Source organism: Amphiura filiformis, chromosome 12 (assembly GCF_039555335.1).
Source record: "Amphiura filiformis chromosome 12, Afil_fr2py, whole genome shotgun sequence".
In the NCBI taxonomy this organism is placed as follows: Eukaryota; Metazoa; Echinodermata; class Ophiuroidea; order Amphilepidida; family Amphiuridae; genus Amphiura; species Amphiura filiformis.
This window is the reverse complement of record NC_092639.1, coordinates 35,207,424-35,224,545: the sequence shown is the minus strand read 5'-3', so window position 1 is coordinate 35,224,545 and position 17,122 is coordinate 35,207,424. Positions and strand designations below refer to the sequence as shown.

Genomic DNA, 17,122 nt, shown 5'->3' with positions numbered 1-17,122 from the left:
ATTGTTGTGCTGTTATATTTTATATTTGAATGAAATAAAGATGAATGAATTAATGTTTTAGTAATCTCTCCTGTTTACTCAACTAGCGGAGGCTCGCACAGGGCGCGGGTATTCCACTAGTTAAATTAAAACAAGTTCTCACATAGCAGATGGAAAAATTTGTATTTTCATTTAGTTTTTTTTTGCTGATCCCGATCCGGACTAGAAGAACCCTGGTCTGTTTCAACTTAGCTAAACTCACACCCACCAAGCCTAACCCATTCATATATTCCCTGTTCCGCCCTGCCCCATACATTTTGAAGTTGTCTAAATCCCGACTCGCTCTCAGTCCAGGGTATTTCAGACTTTAGAGTTCCCCGCAGGGCACTGAGTTCAAAGTTATGTTGGATTCATGACACAGTTAGAATGAACTTTACAAATATTCCAGAATGCAGTTTATTCTCTTAGAATTCTTAAAAGTCATTAAGTTAGAAAAAAATCTCTTAACACGTTTTATTTATTTTTCTAACACGTGAGTTTTAGTTATGTTTATGAAGCCGGCTTTTAGCATTAAACAAAATTGATTCATTGAAAAACAGTCATGCTCCGCCTGAAATCTAAAAAGGTAACAAACACACAGTTCTCAGAACAGGTGAGTTGTATTTTTAGCCAGAATAAGCCGAAACCATTTATTTACACAGATCAAACCTCTAAGGATCAAACATGTTCAAATCAAAAATTCAGTGTCATCAAGTTTTGGGGGAACCAATTAGCACTTTGGAACTTAATTGTGTTTTACGGTTTATTTATTCATTAAGTGGTTTTTTTATTCATTAACACCCACCCAACCACTAATCATAATTTGACAATCAGGCACAGAGACTGCAAGTGCCCATAATTTTCACAAAAAATCTGTCCAAATTTTGACCATGAAAACATAAACCAAACTGCTGCACCTTCTGGGACTTCTGTCAGTTCAAATAGCTATTGCTATAGCGTTGATTTGTTAGTCTGGTCTTGTTTTGAGTTCACAGAACTTATTGAAGCATTATTTTTAGCATTAATATTGTTACCTCTGTACAACCAAACACAGTGGCAGGAAGAAGCATTACCATGGGGGGGGGGATGGACAAGCATATTTTGGGCCCGTCTTATGGGGACGAACAATTGTCGCATGAAGAAAATGCAATTTCAGACTACCGTATTTCGTCAAATAAACGCCCCCCGGGGTGTTACATTTTCCCAAAGGGGGCGTTTATTCAAGGTTAATTTTAGAACGATAATTCCCGTTAAAATCATTAGGTAAACTTAAAATGACGAACTATGAACTAGAAACACCGACTTCTGGTTTCCAATCCAGATTTTCGCCAATTATTGATGCTATTATCGACCATGTGGGGAACTTGGTAAGCTTACTACACAAGATAGCATGGAAATATCAGCATTTTTGAAACATCTTGGTTGAAAAAAGTGGTGGGGGCGTTTATTTGAGGGGGGCGACTATTTGACGAAATACGGTATTTTTAGCCCATAATGAAGGTGAATTTTATTTATTTTTAGCTTCATTTGGGGTCACCAGCTTTTAGCGTTAAACAAAATTGATTCCTATGAAAAACATTCGAGCTCCGCCAAAAATCTAAAAAGATAACACATCCAAGTTCTGAGATGACTTCTGAGATCATGTGAGTTTTATTTTAAGCCAATAAACCGAAACCATTTAGTAGACAGATCAAACATGTCTGAAACAGAAATTTGTCAGTCAATCCAAGTTTTTGGAAAACAAAAAGATTTAGATTTCTTCAAAGTCACCAGCTTTGGAGTTTGTGTGTTTTCATTTGCAGCCACCAGCTTTCCACATGAAACAAAATTGATTTCTGTGAAATACATTCATGCACCCCCTGGAATCTAACAAATCATACATCATACATGTAGTTCTGAGAATATTTGAACATGTGAGTTTTTAACCATATAAAAAATGAAACCATTTTGTAAACATATCAATCATGTTCAAAACAGAAATTCATTAGTCCATCAAGTTTTTGGGAAGCCTATTAATAAAAAATCTCACCCGCCCATGAACATATGTGACATGATCAAGGGGAAAGAGTCACATGTCGACCCTGGCCGAAAATGAGTTTTACATACGTTACATTTAGAACTTTCATAAACTGAAAACCCCATGTTGATTTGATTTTTCTGTGCGAAGTTACATCAATTTATCAATCCCTGAAAACAATATAAAACAAAAGAATTTTAACACTTTCTTTGCCAATATCTCAAAATCAATATTAGCGACATGCGACTCATTCCCCTTGATCGTGTCACATATGAGCAAGTTTGATTTATAAATTGATTAGTCTTTTTCTTGCCTTTTATGATTCAATGTTTTGTTGGTTACCAACATTACAAAGCCTTATATCATAGGCGCAGATGCGGGGGGGGGGGGAGGGGGGTAATATTTTGCCATGGGGTATGGTCCATACAATCATCCCCCCAATGTTGATGCCTATGTGTGGGTTTCTGACCAAATTAACCTCATATTTGGCCATTTTAGCCCCCGAAGTGCCCAAAACATATGTGACGGGAAACACAATCAATGTGCCATTGCTGCCTAGCCGGCCTTGTATGTTTTTTTTTAAATCACTAGATTGTAATTTACTATATTTTCATATTCATTTCATTTTTTTTTAAATTATGATCATAAGCTTTCAATACTATTTTCAGCCTAAGTTGACTTCAAATGGCCTTTTGACCTTGGTACATGACCTTGAACACAACCATTAACTGACAGTTCCTGTAGTGCAGCTATGACTCAAATTTGGTTACAATGGAATTTAAACTGTTCAAATGAGACCAAATTTTAACCAAGCTTTACATATTATTGACGCACAGATACACATAAAAATATGACTCATGCAGGTGCTGCCATACAGTTTCTCCTTTGCACAACCTAAAAATTACCCACCCACCCATCCACCTACCCACCCACCAACACATATAATGAACACGTATGAACATGTGATGTTTGGAATTTATTTTAGTCACCTTTAAACCACCAGTTTCTGGAACAACAGATTAGCTGGAAAAGTGAAATATATGTACTCTATCATTTCATTAAGATACATTACCTTAAGTGGCATCTGAATGATAAAGCCCGTCAGCAGAGCATGGAGACATCGCACATAAAATTCCTATTAAAATATAAATGATATAAATGGTGAGATGAAAAATAAAGAAAAACAATGTAAGTGACAGATTGTAAGAAATTTACGGAACGTTTTAAGCGTCATCCAGAAGCCGAGATAAATAATCTTGCCAAGTCGACATGGTGAGCTAGTTATGTCATCATGGTGATATAACCTAATCTTTGCCAAGTCGACATAGCGAATTACCTAACCATGTCCACTTCCAGATCAGAAGGTTGACTTCCCCAAAAGTGGATTTTGATATGAGGAGATAAATAGTCAAACTGGCTCATTAATTGGCCCACAAATATTTTGGAACTGACAGACACATATTCTGGCCAAGTCAAAATAATTTCCAGCTCACTTTGCTTGCCAAAATTGGCTGACCCATATTTTTTTTCAAGCTTGTAAGTTGTAAATATATTATTCTAGGAACATGCACATGCTCCCAATTTTCATGGAGCTAGTCCGACAATATGCCAAAAGCCAAAGATCATCAACATCTAAGGGAATTCTAAATTGACATCCTTGGGGTTTCAAGACCTTCTTTTCAGTGGCGAGCGTGGGTCATCCGATTGGGGGGGCACCGGGTCTGATTGGGGTGGGGGGTCACAAACCATTTTTCGGCCATTTTCCTATGGGATTTTTAAAAAATTCAGATCGATCGGGGGCATGTCCCTCCCCATGCCCCTATGACGCTACGCCACTGCTTCTTTTAGCAGTTTCACAGTGATAATTCCCCTGTAATTTTGAGGTTAAAGGCATGGGAAATCCCAGGTAGGGTAGATGGAGAGAGTTTATGGAGAATAAACCTGGAATGGTCCCATGTTACAATTTCTACTTACTGTTTTATGAAATGTTTTTGAAGCTACCACCGCTTCTCGGAGATACTGGAAGACATTAGCCTTGATGGCCATATCCGCAATCATTTCATCTTCTTCCACAAATTCCTGCATATCTACAATAAATTACGGATAGATTAATAAGGACATTAATCTCTATACAGACAAACAAGAGTATAGGGACAGGAATTGCTTGCTTTCCCAGACATTAGAAAATTAGATTACAGGTAGATTAGTAGAATAATTCTTCACAATTCCCGGAAAAACTTGATGGCCATATCCGCTATCATTTCATCATCTTTCACAAATTCTTCTTTCGCATTCCTCGCATCAAGTCAAATTCCCTCGAATTCACCCGCAACCGTTTGCTCAGTAGAAACAAGCTGATTGTCTCAGTCCACACTCAGCGAGTCGTGCAGGGCATTTCCCTGGCTATACAGGGATAGTTTGGTGTAATTTGGTAATAACTGAAACAACTAAATTATGAGAGGCACCACTTCGATCGCAAAACTGAGGACAGTGTAAGAGAGGGACCATGTGTATATTGCATTTTTTGACTGGCCACCCCCAGGGCTATTTGGTGCTAAATTTTCATGTAGTGTGCAAAGTACTTTTGACGTCTTTACCAATCTATTTACCTTGCATTTCCGGTTGCTGTGCCAAATTTCTCAGGGCTATGGCCCAGGCAAACCTCAGTGTATCTCTTACACCATCGCTGACCCATTCTGCATCATCTTTAGTAATCTCTCTATGAATATCCTGGACAAACTGCACATCGTTGATGAGTGGCAGAAATTGAACTAATTCTGCAAGTTGATAAAAGAGAGAGCAATTTAAGTCAGTAAAATTACATATTTTTTACCACTATTTCATTATAACCAACTTATGTGTCCATGATGAGCGATAAATGATCAAAGCGCCCTCTGCCAAGGAATTTTATCGGACATACTCTATCTAAATCATGTCAATATAGAACGTTCAACATGTGTCCCTGATGAGCGATAAATGATCAAAGCGCCCTCTGCCAAGGAATTTTATCAGACGTACTCTATCCAAATCATGTCAATATAGAACGTTCAACATGTATCCCTGATGAGCGATAAATGATCAAAGCACCCTCTGCTAGGGAAATTCATCAGACATACTGTACCCAATTCATGTCAATATGGAAGGTTCAAGTGTCCCTGATAAATGATAAATGATCAAGCACCCTCTCATCAGACATACTCTATCCAATTCATGTCACCCAATTAAGCAATATGAGGATAATGTCACCAAAGTGGGATTTTCGGTCACATTTTTAAGTTCTTGTGATCTATGCACCAACAAGTACTTCATTTTTGGTCAAAAGTGTGATTTTTGGGCAAAATGTGAAAAACATCATTTTTGGTAACAAATATGTTTTTTGGTCCAGTCAAAACAAGATTTTTGGTAAAAAATGTGTTTCTTGGTCAAAAATTTGACCAAGAAACACCATAAGAGACTACAGTATTAATGGTCGCTAAATATCAATCACGGTTATACATGCGACCGATACACGATTTCATATGTTTTTAAAGCACTTAATATAGAAATTTATATATTATAAAATATGGAGACATAATAATGAATTTGATCGGTCTATGCTATTAGCTGCAGAGTGGATTAATGAAAATGTAGGCAAAATATGCAAATCAGCTCAGTAATATTCATAAATATACAAATAACATGACACAAAACTATACAGCACATCAGGCAATCATATACTGTCACCATACCAAGTTTGATATAAAATTGGATGGATTGAGCATGATACACAAAGATATTGGTCGAGCTGTGAGTCTTTTAACCTCACAGCGAGACCAATATCTTTGTGTATCGTGCGAAAGGATCCATTCAATTTTATCATTATATGCTTTGAGAATCTGTTTTTTGGTCAAAAATGTGATTTTGGTCAAAATGTGATTTTTGGTCAAAAAGTGATTTTTGGTCAAAAGAGTGATTTTGGTCAAAAAGTGATTTTTGGTCAAAAAGTGATTTTGGTCAAAATTTTAATTTTCTCGATTATATTCTGTAACCGCCTAAAAGTGGGGTCGTTAAATGGTGTTACGATATCTATACACTACATGTATGGTGATCATGGACTGCAAGCTGATGCAGAGACCTCCGTGTTCAGGTGAAATTGGTCGCCAATATCCAGAATAATTGGTTTTTAAAAATGTGTATAAAGTATAGGATGGCAGATTCTCAAAGCATAATAATGAAGTTAATTGGTTATATAGCGTTTTGCTGCAGAATGGATTAATGGACAAAGGACCAGACAGCCAAACACACAAACAAACAACCATTTTGATAATAACATAAGCCCCACAAATGTGTGTGTGTGTGGGGGGCAAAAATTGATAAAAGCATTCATTGTAGTTTATAATTAACACTTGTATCACTATCAGATTGTGGAATGGCCAGAGCCCAGAACTACATGGATATTTTACAACCACGTGCTAAGCAGACAGGGAATTTCTGGCTCTGCCCTGTCTCAAAGAAGTGTCCAGAATCACCTAATTGGTTTTGATTTCATAATGTAAAACATCTGCGTCATATGTCCGTAGTAATTCTGTCTAAATCTGCCCCATGCAAACAGGTAAATGGCCAGTTTTAAAATAGTCAAGTTTCTTTGCGCATTATTACAGGATGTCATCAAGGCAAGGTCATCGACAAACGCTAAGTCTGTCCAAGAGGTAAATTGTGCCTAAATCCATTCCCCCCTCCCCCATAAACAGGAAGTTTAAAAATGGACAAGCTCCTTCCTACAGACAGGAAGTCATCAATAACTTCTGTGTGTTACATATCTTAAATATAGAGATATTTTGCTCCACAACACTGTTTTCCCCAATGAAATCGGGCATTCCTAAGTAAGTTCGTAAGTTATGATATTATCAGAAACTATCAGATAATATTTTAAAAATTACAAATTTTATTAAAATCACAAATTTGCAACAAACCCAAATTGTAAAAATCACCCTGTCAGATCTTTTGCCATTTCTCCATTTATGATCCTGCCCACAAGTGTCTCCTTTCGACATCACAAATTATAGAAGTCCATTTCATCCCCAAGGTGAGTAAATGGAATCTACACTAAAGCCATGTCCACACAGGATATTTTTTTATTTTTTATTTTTTTTAAAATTTATTTGGCTTCATACACTGGTTACAATATCAAATAACAAAATTAGATAAAAGATGGATAAATATATTGCACAAAGTAAAAGTATAAAAGACATATATATATACATGTGAATAAAACGCACCACGGATCCAGCACATGTAGGAGAGATACCAGTGTAGAGGATTGGGATGAACAGGTGCGCACAAATGTCAGCCGGCCGAAAATTTAACTCAAAATGAGAATGCAAAAAATTAACCACATTGCTTTTAAAAACAGAAAAAGATGAAGAGGACCTAACACTAAGGGAAGCTGATTCCAAATTGGCACAATGCGGTTAAAAAAACTGGACTTAAAAGCTTCCGTTTTGCAGAAGGGGATCCTAAGGCGCAAGGTGTCACATGTTGATCTTGTGTTGGGATGGTCTTGCCCAATCTCTGACTTGAAAACTTGACATACTTGTAGACATCCAGATCGTAATTGTCAGACAAGGACTTGTAAAATAAACAAATATCAAGTTGCTCTCTACGAAGCGTGAGGGGTAACATACCCAGATGGCACAACCGCTCCCGATAATCCAGATCAGGATAGTGCATGATGAACTTGGTAGCTCGCCTTTGAACACTTTCGAGACACTGAATATTGTGTCTGGATGTACCACTCAAAGGCAGCTACCAAATTCAAGATCACTCCTGATCAATGAATTATACAGGGCTTTGGTGATTTTTTCAGGTGCCTTAAAACCAACTGTGCGCATGATGAGACCCATTTTTTTTATTGCACTTTTTTACCAATCTGTTAATATGGTCGTTCCAATCAAGTTTGGATGTGACATCAACACCAAGGTCTCTGACAGATTTGATTGCACTAAGTTTTGTGTTATTCATAAAAATACTCAAGAGTTGACTCAGAGTATTAGAGTATTAGAACCCTTGAAGGTTCCATCAGGGGTTTCGCCTGTGTGAACGCATTTAGAGGTTTGACACACCCAAGGTTAACTCAGAGGATCAGAACCCTTGAAGGTTCAGTCAGGGGTTTTGCCTGTGTGAACGCATTTAGAGGTTTGACACACCAAGGTTAACTCAGAGGATCAGAACCCTTGAAGGTTCAGTCAGGGCTTTTGCCTGTGTGAATGCATTTAGAGGTTTGACACTCCAAGGTTAACTCAGAGGATCAGAACCCTTGAAGGTTCAGTCAGGGGTTTTGCCTGTGTGAACGCATTTAGAGGTTTGACACTCCAAGGTTAACTCAGAGGATCAGAACCCTTGAAGGTTCAGTCAGGGATTTTGCCTGTGTGAACGCATTTAGAGGTTTGACACTCCAAGGTTAACTCAGAGGATCAGAACCCTTGAAGGTTCAGTCAGGGATTTTGCCTGTGTGAATGCATTTAGAGGTTTGACACACCAAGCCAAGGGAAACTCAGAGGTTCAGAACCCTTGTAGGTTCAGTCAGGGGTTTTGCCTGTGTGAACGCATTTAGAGGTTTGACACTCCAAGGTTAGGTCAGAGGATCAGAACCCTTGAAGGTTCAGTCAGGGATTTTGCCTGTGTGAACGCATTTAGAGGTTTGACACACCAAGGGAAACTCAGAGGTTCAGAACCCTTGAAGGTTCAGTCAGGGATTTTGCCTGTGTGAACGCATTTAGAGGTTTGACACTCCAAGGTTAACTCAGAGGATCAGAACCCTTGAAGGTTCAGTCAGGGATTTTGCCTGTGTGAACGCATTTAGAGGTTTGACACTCCAAGGGTTATCAGAATCCTTGAAAGTTCAGTCAGGGGCTTCACCTGTGCGGAGGCACTTAGAGATTTGACACTCCAAGGGAAACACAGAGGATCAGAACCCTTGAAGTTCAGTTACGGGTTTTGCCTTTTTCCTTAGAGATTTGACACTCCAAGGGAAACTTGGAAGAGATTTTACCCACCTCAAACCCCAAGATATATAGAGGGTTTTATTGAACCTCCAAGTACACTTGGAGGTGTGTGCCATGAACCCATATGGCTTAATGTAAAGTGTGCTGAGGCTTGTGGATCAACGTCTAGGCATTGTGCCTGTGCGTAGCGCACTATAAATCACTACCCTAAGTGTGTTATGGACAGGGGTCCGATTTAAGTGGTGGCTCTGTACCGGTATATTTTGTGTCGGCCCAGTTACTTAGTAATATTCAACAATGTTGCGATAGACAAGACTTTTATTCCAAGTGAATGACATATGGAACAATGTCTAATATACCCGATTAGTAAAGACAAAATTTAAAAAGATGCCACACTGGACATGTCATGGCTACACCTAGAAAATAGTAAATTCATAGATTAATAACAGATAGGTTGGAATATTCCATGCATGTGCCCAGTTTCTGAAAGCTCTAAATCTCCTCTTTAGAAACACGTGTAAAACTTATTGTCAACCAGAGCCAACATGTGACTCATTCCCCTTGATCATGTCACATTAAAGGTTCTCTATCGCAAACAACACTTCAATTAAATTACCAGGGTTTGTACATCAATCCTAATTGAGGCTTCTCGTTCGTCAAACAACATTTAAACTAAATTACATGTACCAGGGTTTGTACATCTTGGAATTGACGCTTCTAGTTCTATACTGGTCGTCAAACAACATTTTAACTAAATTACCAGGGTTCTGACAGTGATGAAAATTTATGGCTCAAAGCAAAATTTAATACTCCATCGCATACCGAATCATAAGGTACCTGGGAAAATGTAGCCTGTACATTAATTTATCCAAATTAAGGCTTCCCTGTTGACAGAAAACTTTTTCAGTGAATTACCAGGGTTGTGGCAGTGATGAAAATTTATGGCTCAAAGCAAAATTTATACTCCATCGCATACCGAATCATAAGGTACCTGGGAGAATACAGCCTGTACATTCCTAATTAAGGATTCCCTGTCATCATAAAATTTTTCCAGGGAATTACCAGGGTTGTGACAGTGATGAAAATTTGGGTCTCAAAGCAAAATTTATACTGATAATAAGGTACCTGGGAGAATGCAGCCTGTACATTCCTAATTAAGGCTTCCCTGTCATCAGAAAATTTTTCCAGGGAATTACCAGGGTTGTGACAGTGATGAAAATTTGGGTCTCAAAGCAAAATTTATACTGATAATAAGGTACCTGGGAGAATGCAGCCTGTACATTCCTAATTAAGGCTTCCCTGTCATCAGAAAAAAATTCCAGGGAATTACCAGGGTTGTGACAGTTGAAAATTTGGGTCTCAAAGCAAAATTTATACTGATAATAAGGTACCTGGGAGAATGCAGCCTGTACATTCCTAATTAAGGCTTCCCTGTCATCAGAAATTTTTTTCCAGGGAATTACCAGGGTTGTGACAGTGATGAAAGTTTGAGACTCAAAGCAGAATTTATATAGGGGGTGTATGGATTTCAGCTGAAAATGCCCATTAATGTCTTTTAAGGTTTGCTTCCATCTATCCATTTATAGCTGTGACACATATATTAATAAAGTTATATTTGTCTCAGATTTATAGGGGGTGTGTGGATTTTAGGCCTGGCATTTTCGGGTAATTTTGTGCCCGGGTACCCGACACATTTTTCGGGCGGGTAACCAGGTACCCAGGTACCCAAATTTGCACAAAAAAAAGAAGAAAAAAAGATCATTCATGGTTGATCTAAAAGAAAAAAACATTCGGGCACCCGGGCAGGGTATTTCCTGCCCGGGTAATGTAATCTTGGACGGGTAACCACGAGCCCGCCCAAAAATACCAGCCTTAGTGGATTTCGACTTTAAATGCCCATTAGTGGCTTTTCAGGTTTACCTTTCCCAAAATGTTTCTTCCATCTATCCATTTATAGCTGAGAATCTCAGATTTATAGGGATGTAAGGATTTCAACTGAAAATGCCCATTAGTGGCTTTCAAGGTTTGCCTCCCCTAAACTGTTTCTTCCATCTATCCACCACAGGTGGTGTATGGATTTCAACTGAAAATGCCCATTAGTGGCTTTCAAGGTTTGCCTCCCCTAAACTGTTTCTTTCATCTATCCACCACAGGGGTGTATGGATTTCAACTGAAAATGCCCATTAGTGGCTTTCAAGGTTTGCCTCCCCTAAACTGTTTCTTTCATCTATCCACCACAGGTGGTGTAAGGATTTCAACTGAAAATGCCCATTAGTGGCTTTCAAGGTTTGCCTCCCCTAAACTGTTTCTTTCATCTATCCACCACAGGTGGTGTATGGATTTCAACTGAAAATGCCCATTAGTGGCTTTCAAGGTTTGCCTCCCTAAACTGTTTCTTTCATCTATCCACCACATGGGGTGTATGGATTTCAACTGAAAATGCCCATTAGTGGCTTTCAAGGTTTGCCTCCCCTAAACTGTTTCTTTCATCTATCCACCACAGGGGTGTATGGATTTCAACTGAAAATGCCCATTAGTGGCTTTCAAGGTTTGCCTCCCTAAACTGTTTCTTCCATCTATCCACACATGGGGTGTATGGATTTCAACTGAAAATGCCCATTAGCGGCTTTCAAGGTTTGCCACTCCTAAACTGTTTCTTCCATCTCTCCACCACAGGGGGTGTATGGATTTCAACTGAAAATGCCCATTAGCGGCTTTCAAGGTTTGCCACTCCTAAACTGTTTCTTCCATCTATCCACCACAGGGGGTGTATGGATTTCAACTGAAAATGCCTGTGCATTTAGTGGCTTTCAAGGTATGCCTTCCCTAAATTGTTTCTTCGATCTATCCATCATGGAAATGTAAGTGGAAGAGTATTCCTGCAGAATTCCATGATGACATGTGAAATTGCAGTTTGTGTGAAACCTGTGATAACGTTCTGCTGGCCGAGTATTTGTTTCTCATACTAGCCGATATAAAAAGAAATTACTTTAAAAACATTGCCCTGGGCAAAATTCTGTACTTAGAATTGTACTTCAGTAATGAACTGAACTGTCATAAAATTCAATTGATGTAATGAAGAAATATTAGGCCGCTTAAAATTAAAAAATGAGGGAGGGAGGGAGGGAGGGGGAGGAGTATTGTGACATCATCCAGGGTCCCATCACCATTCACCCCACATTATCCAGCCCTTACCCGCATATACACTACTTCTCTTACCATCCCTATCTTCAGCCTAAGGCTCCAAGCCACTGACATCCACACAATACAGGAATGCCATGAGTAGTGGTATTGTGACATCATCCAGGGTCCCATCACCATTCACCCCTGCATTATGCAGCCCTTACCCGCATATACACTACTTCTCTTACCATCCCCATATTCAGCCCTAGGCACCAAGCCACTGACATCCACACAATACAGGAATGCCATGAGTAGTGGTATTGTGACATCATCCAGGGTCCCATCACCATTCACCCCACATTATCCAGCCCTTACCCGCATATACACTACTTCTCTTACCATCCCTATCTTCAGCCCTAGGCTCCAAGCCACTGACATCCACACAATACAAGAATGCCATGAGTAGTGGTATTGTGACATCACCCAGGGTCCCATCACCATTCACCCCATATTATCCAGCCCTTACCCGCATATAAACTACTTCTCTTACCATCCCTATCTTCAGCCCTAGGCTCCAAGCCACTGAGATCCACACAATACAAGAATGCCATGAGTAGTGGTATTGTGACATCATCCAGGGTGCCATCACCATTCATCCCCACATTTCTCTGCAAATAGCCCATCAGTTGTTTGGTGTCATCCTTCTCAAGAGGTGTCTGGCATGCCCAGGAATAGACACATTCAGCAAGGGATGTGCGATTTCATTCATAAGACTTGTAACCTGGGTAGAGAACAGAAACATTGCATAAAGTGCATGTGTATGTGGCATGGGGATGCATATATGTGACATGATCAAGGGGAATGAGTGGGATGTCGCTAATATTGTTTTTGAGAAATTGGCAAAAACATTGTTCAAATTCTTTTGTTTTACATTGTTTTCAGCCATTGATAAATTGCTCATAACTCCGTAACCAGATGTCCGATTTTGATGGAGTTTGCATCAAAATGTAGCATTTGTAAACTGCCAGTAAAGTATGTAAAAACTTCTAATTGATAATTGCCGACATGTGACTCATTCCCCTTGATCATGTCACATATGTGTCCATGTATCTGTGTGTGTTATTCTGTGTGTCTACTCTGCATGAAACATTACTGCTGGTGGAAGAACTTTCCAGTATAGAGCTGCAGTTCTTTAGTACCAACGCTGCACTAAATGTTCATTCAATTCTAAATGTCATGTCCAAGTAACTAAACTATCAGACACTCGAGAAGAAGTCAGTGTGAATAGCATGTTGGTTGATATCTACATGTATAGCTATTTAAAGAGACTATGTTATTATATATTGAAGAAAAGAGACCATCATTATTTTGCCTGGCCATATCAGAAGGATGCACATGTAGACAACGTACACCTCATTTTGAACAAACAAAATAATGTAATCTATTCATAAATTCTATAATGGAATGAAATTATAATTTTTATATAAGGGCTCATTTTTTCCATATACCATAATATATGTTTACATTTCCAAAACTTCCGATGTGTTTTTTCGTCCATACCAAAAAGTAGGGAATTTTCAAGTTTATATAACTAAGCTTGGTCTTGATGAGTTGTTCACTATCAGAGTTACACTGCTGCCCAGCTACTTCCCTGATACTAGAATACCTGTGTGGGTACCCTATAGAGCACACATATCGGAACAACACATGTATACACACTGATATTGGAATTGAAACTGTACTGGTACTATTGAGTAGCCGAAAAGTAGCTGGGCATCAGCGTACTTTGTGAAGCTGGCAGCAATAGGCGGTAGTGTATAACCGGGTCTCATATGTTGGGCCTTTTTCAGCGAATTGTGACCATTTAGAACCAACTCTCCTTTTGCAGAATCAGTACAATCAGGCCCGTTCCTAGGGATTTTGCCGCCCTAGGCAAAGCCTCTCCCTGCCGCCCCACCAAAGCATGCCAAAAAAGTGTTAAGGGGGGAGGGGTTACCCCCCTTGAAAACTCATCAGTTTTGACCTATTTGTATACTGCCCCATTTCTTTTCTTTTTCTCAGGTCTCCCTTTCCTTTTCCTTACTGGTTTCTGTTTCTCTTTTCGCCCTCTTTTTATTTGCCTCCCATTTTTTCTTTTTATCCGCCCTCATTTTTTCTTCCCTTTTCTTTCTCCATTCCGCTTTTTTCTTTTTTCGCCTTTTTTTGCGCCTCTGCTTGCCACACCCTAGGCGACCGCCTTACCTGGCCTAATGGTCGGAACGGCCCTGAGTACAATGCATTATTTATTTATTTCAACACCCATTCTGAGCACCGGGAGAGCACTGATAATCCCATGCATGTCAAAAATCACTGGGACCTCAAACTCCGCAATCAATTTCTGCTTACCTCATGCCTGTGTTTTGCATCTCCTAGCGCCCTCTCCCTTCCAAGCTTGTCCAGGTCTTTTGTGACATCTATTCCACGCAACAAGTGCAACACTTTGCGCACAAACCCTTCCTTCTCAAGTTCATCTGTGAATTTCGTCACCAGCTCTACAACTTCTTCCTCTAGCTCGAGTGTCCATGTGCGCCCTCTACGAGCTTGGATAAGAAGTTGCAGTGCATTCACTAAGCTACGGCGGCCGTCATAGTAAAGGAGGACTGCCACAAGACCGCTGGGTGAGACTGGGATGGTATGGTTGTTGTCTTTCCCTTTTCAGAAAGAAAAAGTTAAAAGAAAAAATAAGAAACACACTTCATATTTGGTTTTCTAAACACAATTACGGTCTACAAAAAATATGTTTTGATTAATTTTCTTCAACTATGTATCAGCAGAGTGATCCATTTTTGACAAATTCATTGCTGGTCAAAACAGGAATGACTTTGTAGTGATTTTCAGGAACATGCTCTCCTGTAGTGCACAGACAACAAATTGTTCACTCAGTGTTAAACACACTGAAACAGCAGACTGTATACAGAGCATGTGATAGTTCTAAAAGTTCTGGCATTAATAAATGTTGGCAGTATATAGCGCCTTAGATCCATACTAAAATAAATATCCAAGCACTTTACATTTATTCCACTGCCACTAGAATATCACACCATTTGGCAGCCAACGCCAGTATCACTACACTCATAACAGCTCCCTATTTTAAACCTGGGTGGAATGGGACAAGCAAGATAAAATTGATTCCACTGCCACTAGGATACATCAAGCCATTTGGCAGCTAATGCTGGTATGACTACACTCATAACAGCTCCCCATTTTAAACCTGGGTGGAGTGGAACAAGCAAGATAAAATTGATTCCACTGCCACTAGAATACATCACACCATATCGCAGCCAATGCCAGTACAACTACACTCATAACAGCTCCTCCATTTTCAGGCCTTCATTTTTGAAAATTGCAGGAGCTCTGTTAATCACTCTCCTGTGTTTACTTAGGTGCTCAACAAAGAGCTCAATCGTTTAATATCTGTATTAAAACATAGAGATTTAAGTAGTGAGGAGCTCAATAAATCATACTCCTGAAATGTTGTTAAGGAGAGCTGTAGGAGCTCTGGTGCAATTGAGCTCCTCAAAAATGAAGGTCTGCATTTTAAACCTGGGTGGAGTGGGACAAGCAAGATACATGTAAAGTGTCTTGCTCAAGGACTCCAGCCAAAAGAAGTTCCACTGCTGAGTATGCACTGAGATCACTGATTATAAGAGCTTCAGCAATAAAAGATTTAGGCAGCGATCTGGCTCATGGTTGGCCTGCAGAGTCTGTTAAACTTACCAGCCAGAAGGAGCTCCACAGCGGAGTATTCATTGAGATCAAATAAATCACTGATGATAAGAGCTTCAGCTATAAAAGATTTGGGCAGCGTCCTAGATCCTGGTTGGCCTGCGATGTGGATCCCCTGAGTATCGGCTTTCTTCACTGCTTCACGGGCTTGCGCATTTTTTGCCTGTAGTTTCAGGTAAAAATTGGAAAATAAACCTCTCATCCACACATACGTACATGAATTCAGACAGAATTTGGAATGGTTAAGTCATGGAAACTGGCTGTATGGACATCATACTAATGTCATTTTGAGTGGATTCAGAGAATCCACCTGGTGCCAAAAAAGTCACCCTTGGGCAAATAAATGTGGATCTTGGGGTTCTCTATCGGAAGCCAGTTTGACAAAAATTACCCTGTCATTGTGTGTCCTGGAACAACCCCTAGAGTATGTTGCACAGGAACTTTATGCTGTTAGCACTACGCATATCGTAAATTAAACTTCGTCTACAAGCATATAACGTGCTTTTGATGAAAGATAAATTTTTGTCGATGCCATCCATCGACAAAATTATGGAGTTTGAGCAGATGAATTACCGATACAAGCATTATACAAACAAGTACTATTACAAGACCAATCTATAGTATTGGCATATTTAGTTTTCATCAAAAACACTCTACAAAAATGTATATGCTTGCAGACAAGGTTTTATGGTATTGTATTTTGGGAAGGAATTTCGGTCAAACTGATTTCCGTTAGAGAAACCCAGGATCTATGTATTAAAGGTCAAGGGTCCCACCACAGATTGAACTCATATTATCTACCTGTATTCTAGTCCCAAGGAGTAAAAAAGCAAATGGTATATCTCTGTTGTGCATTTGTCTTCCTTGAGACACTAACGTCCATGTGTGATCCATGCACGATCAAAGGCAGTGTATTTGTACGGCACAGTTACTTTGCGCAATCCAGTTTCATCACAGAATTTAATTGTAGAATTTCTTCTCGCCCCCATACACTACTTAGCATGTGCAGATATAGGTAGTGTTTGTGCGACGTCCGTGATTCGGAAGTCACGTAAAGCCGTTGGTCCTGTGTACAGGAAGAGTCAAACCCTGTGCACGTTAAAGTGTCAGAGCTATTCGAAAAATAGAAGGGGGACCATCCCCGGTTCTGATATCTGCAATCAATCCTAGGTTCCAGGATCGTGCATAGGCAAACTGTGGTAAGCACTGAAAAGGA

The 17,122-nt window shown here is 39.5% G+C and overlaps 1 protein-coding gene across 1 annotated transcript in view; it reads right to left on the bottom strand.

Annotated features, from left to right (window-relative positions):
- The window catches only part of LOC140166118 (nuclear pore complex protein Nup205-like), a 71,230-nt gene that overhangs the window by 40,470 nt on the left and 13,638 nt on the right, over positions 1-17,122 (bottom strand). The window contains 6 exon segments of the mRNA XM_072189504.1: positions 3,108-3,170; positions 4,010-4,122; positions 4,645-4,812; positions 12,692-12,922; positions 14,523-14,831; positions 15,898-16,069. Of these exon segments, the coding sequence (XP_072045605.1) occupies positions 3,108-3,170; positions 4,010-4,122; positions 4,645-4,812; positions 12,692-12,922; positions 14,523-14,831; positions 15,898-16,069 (1,056 nt within the window).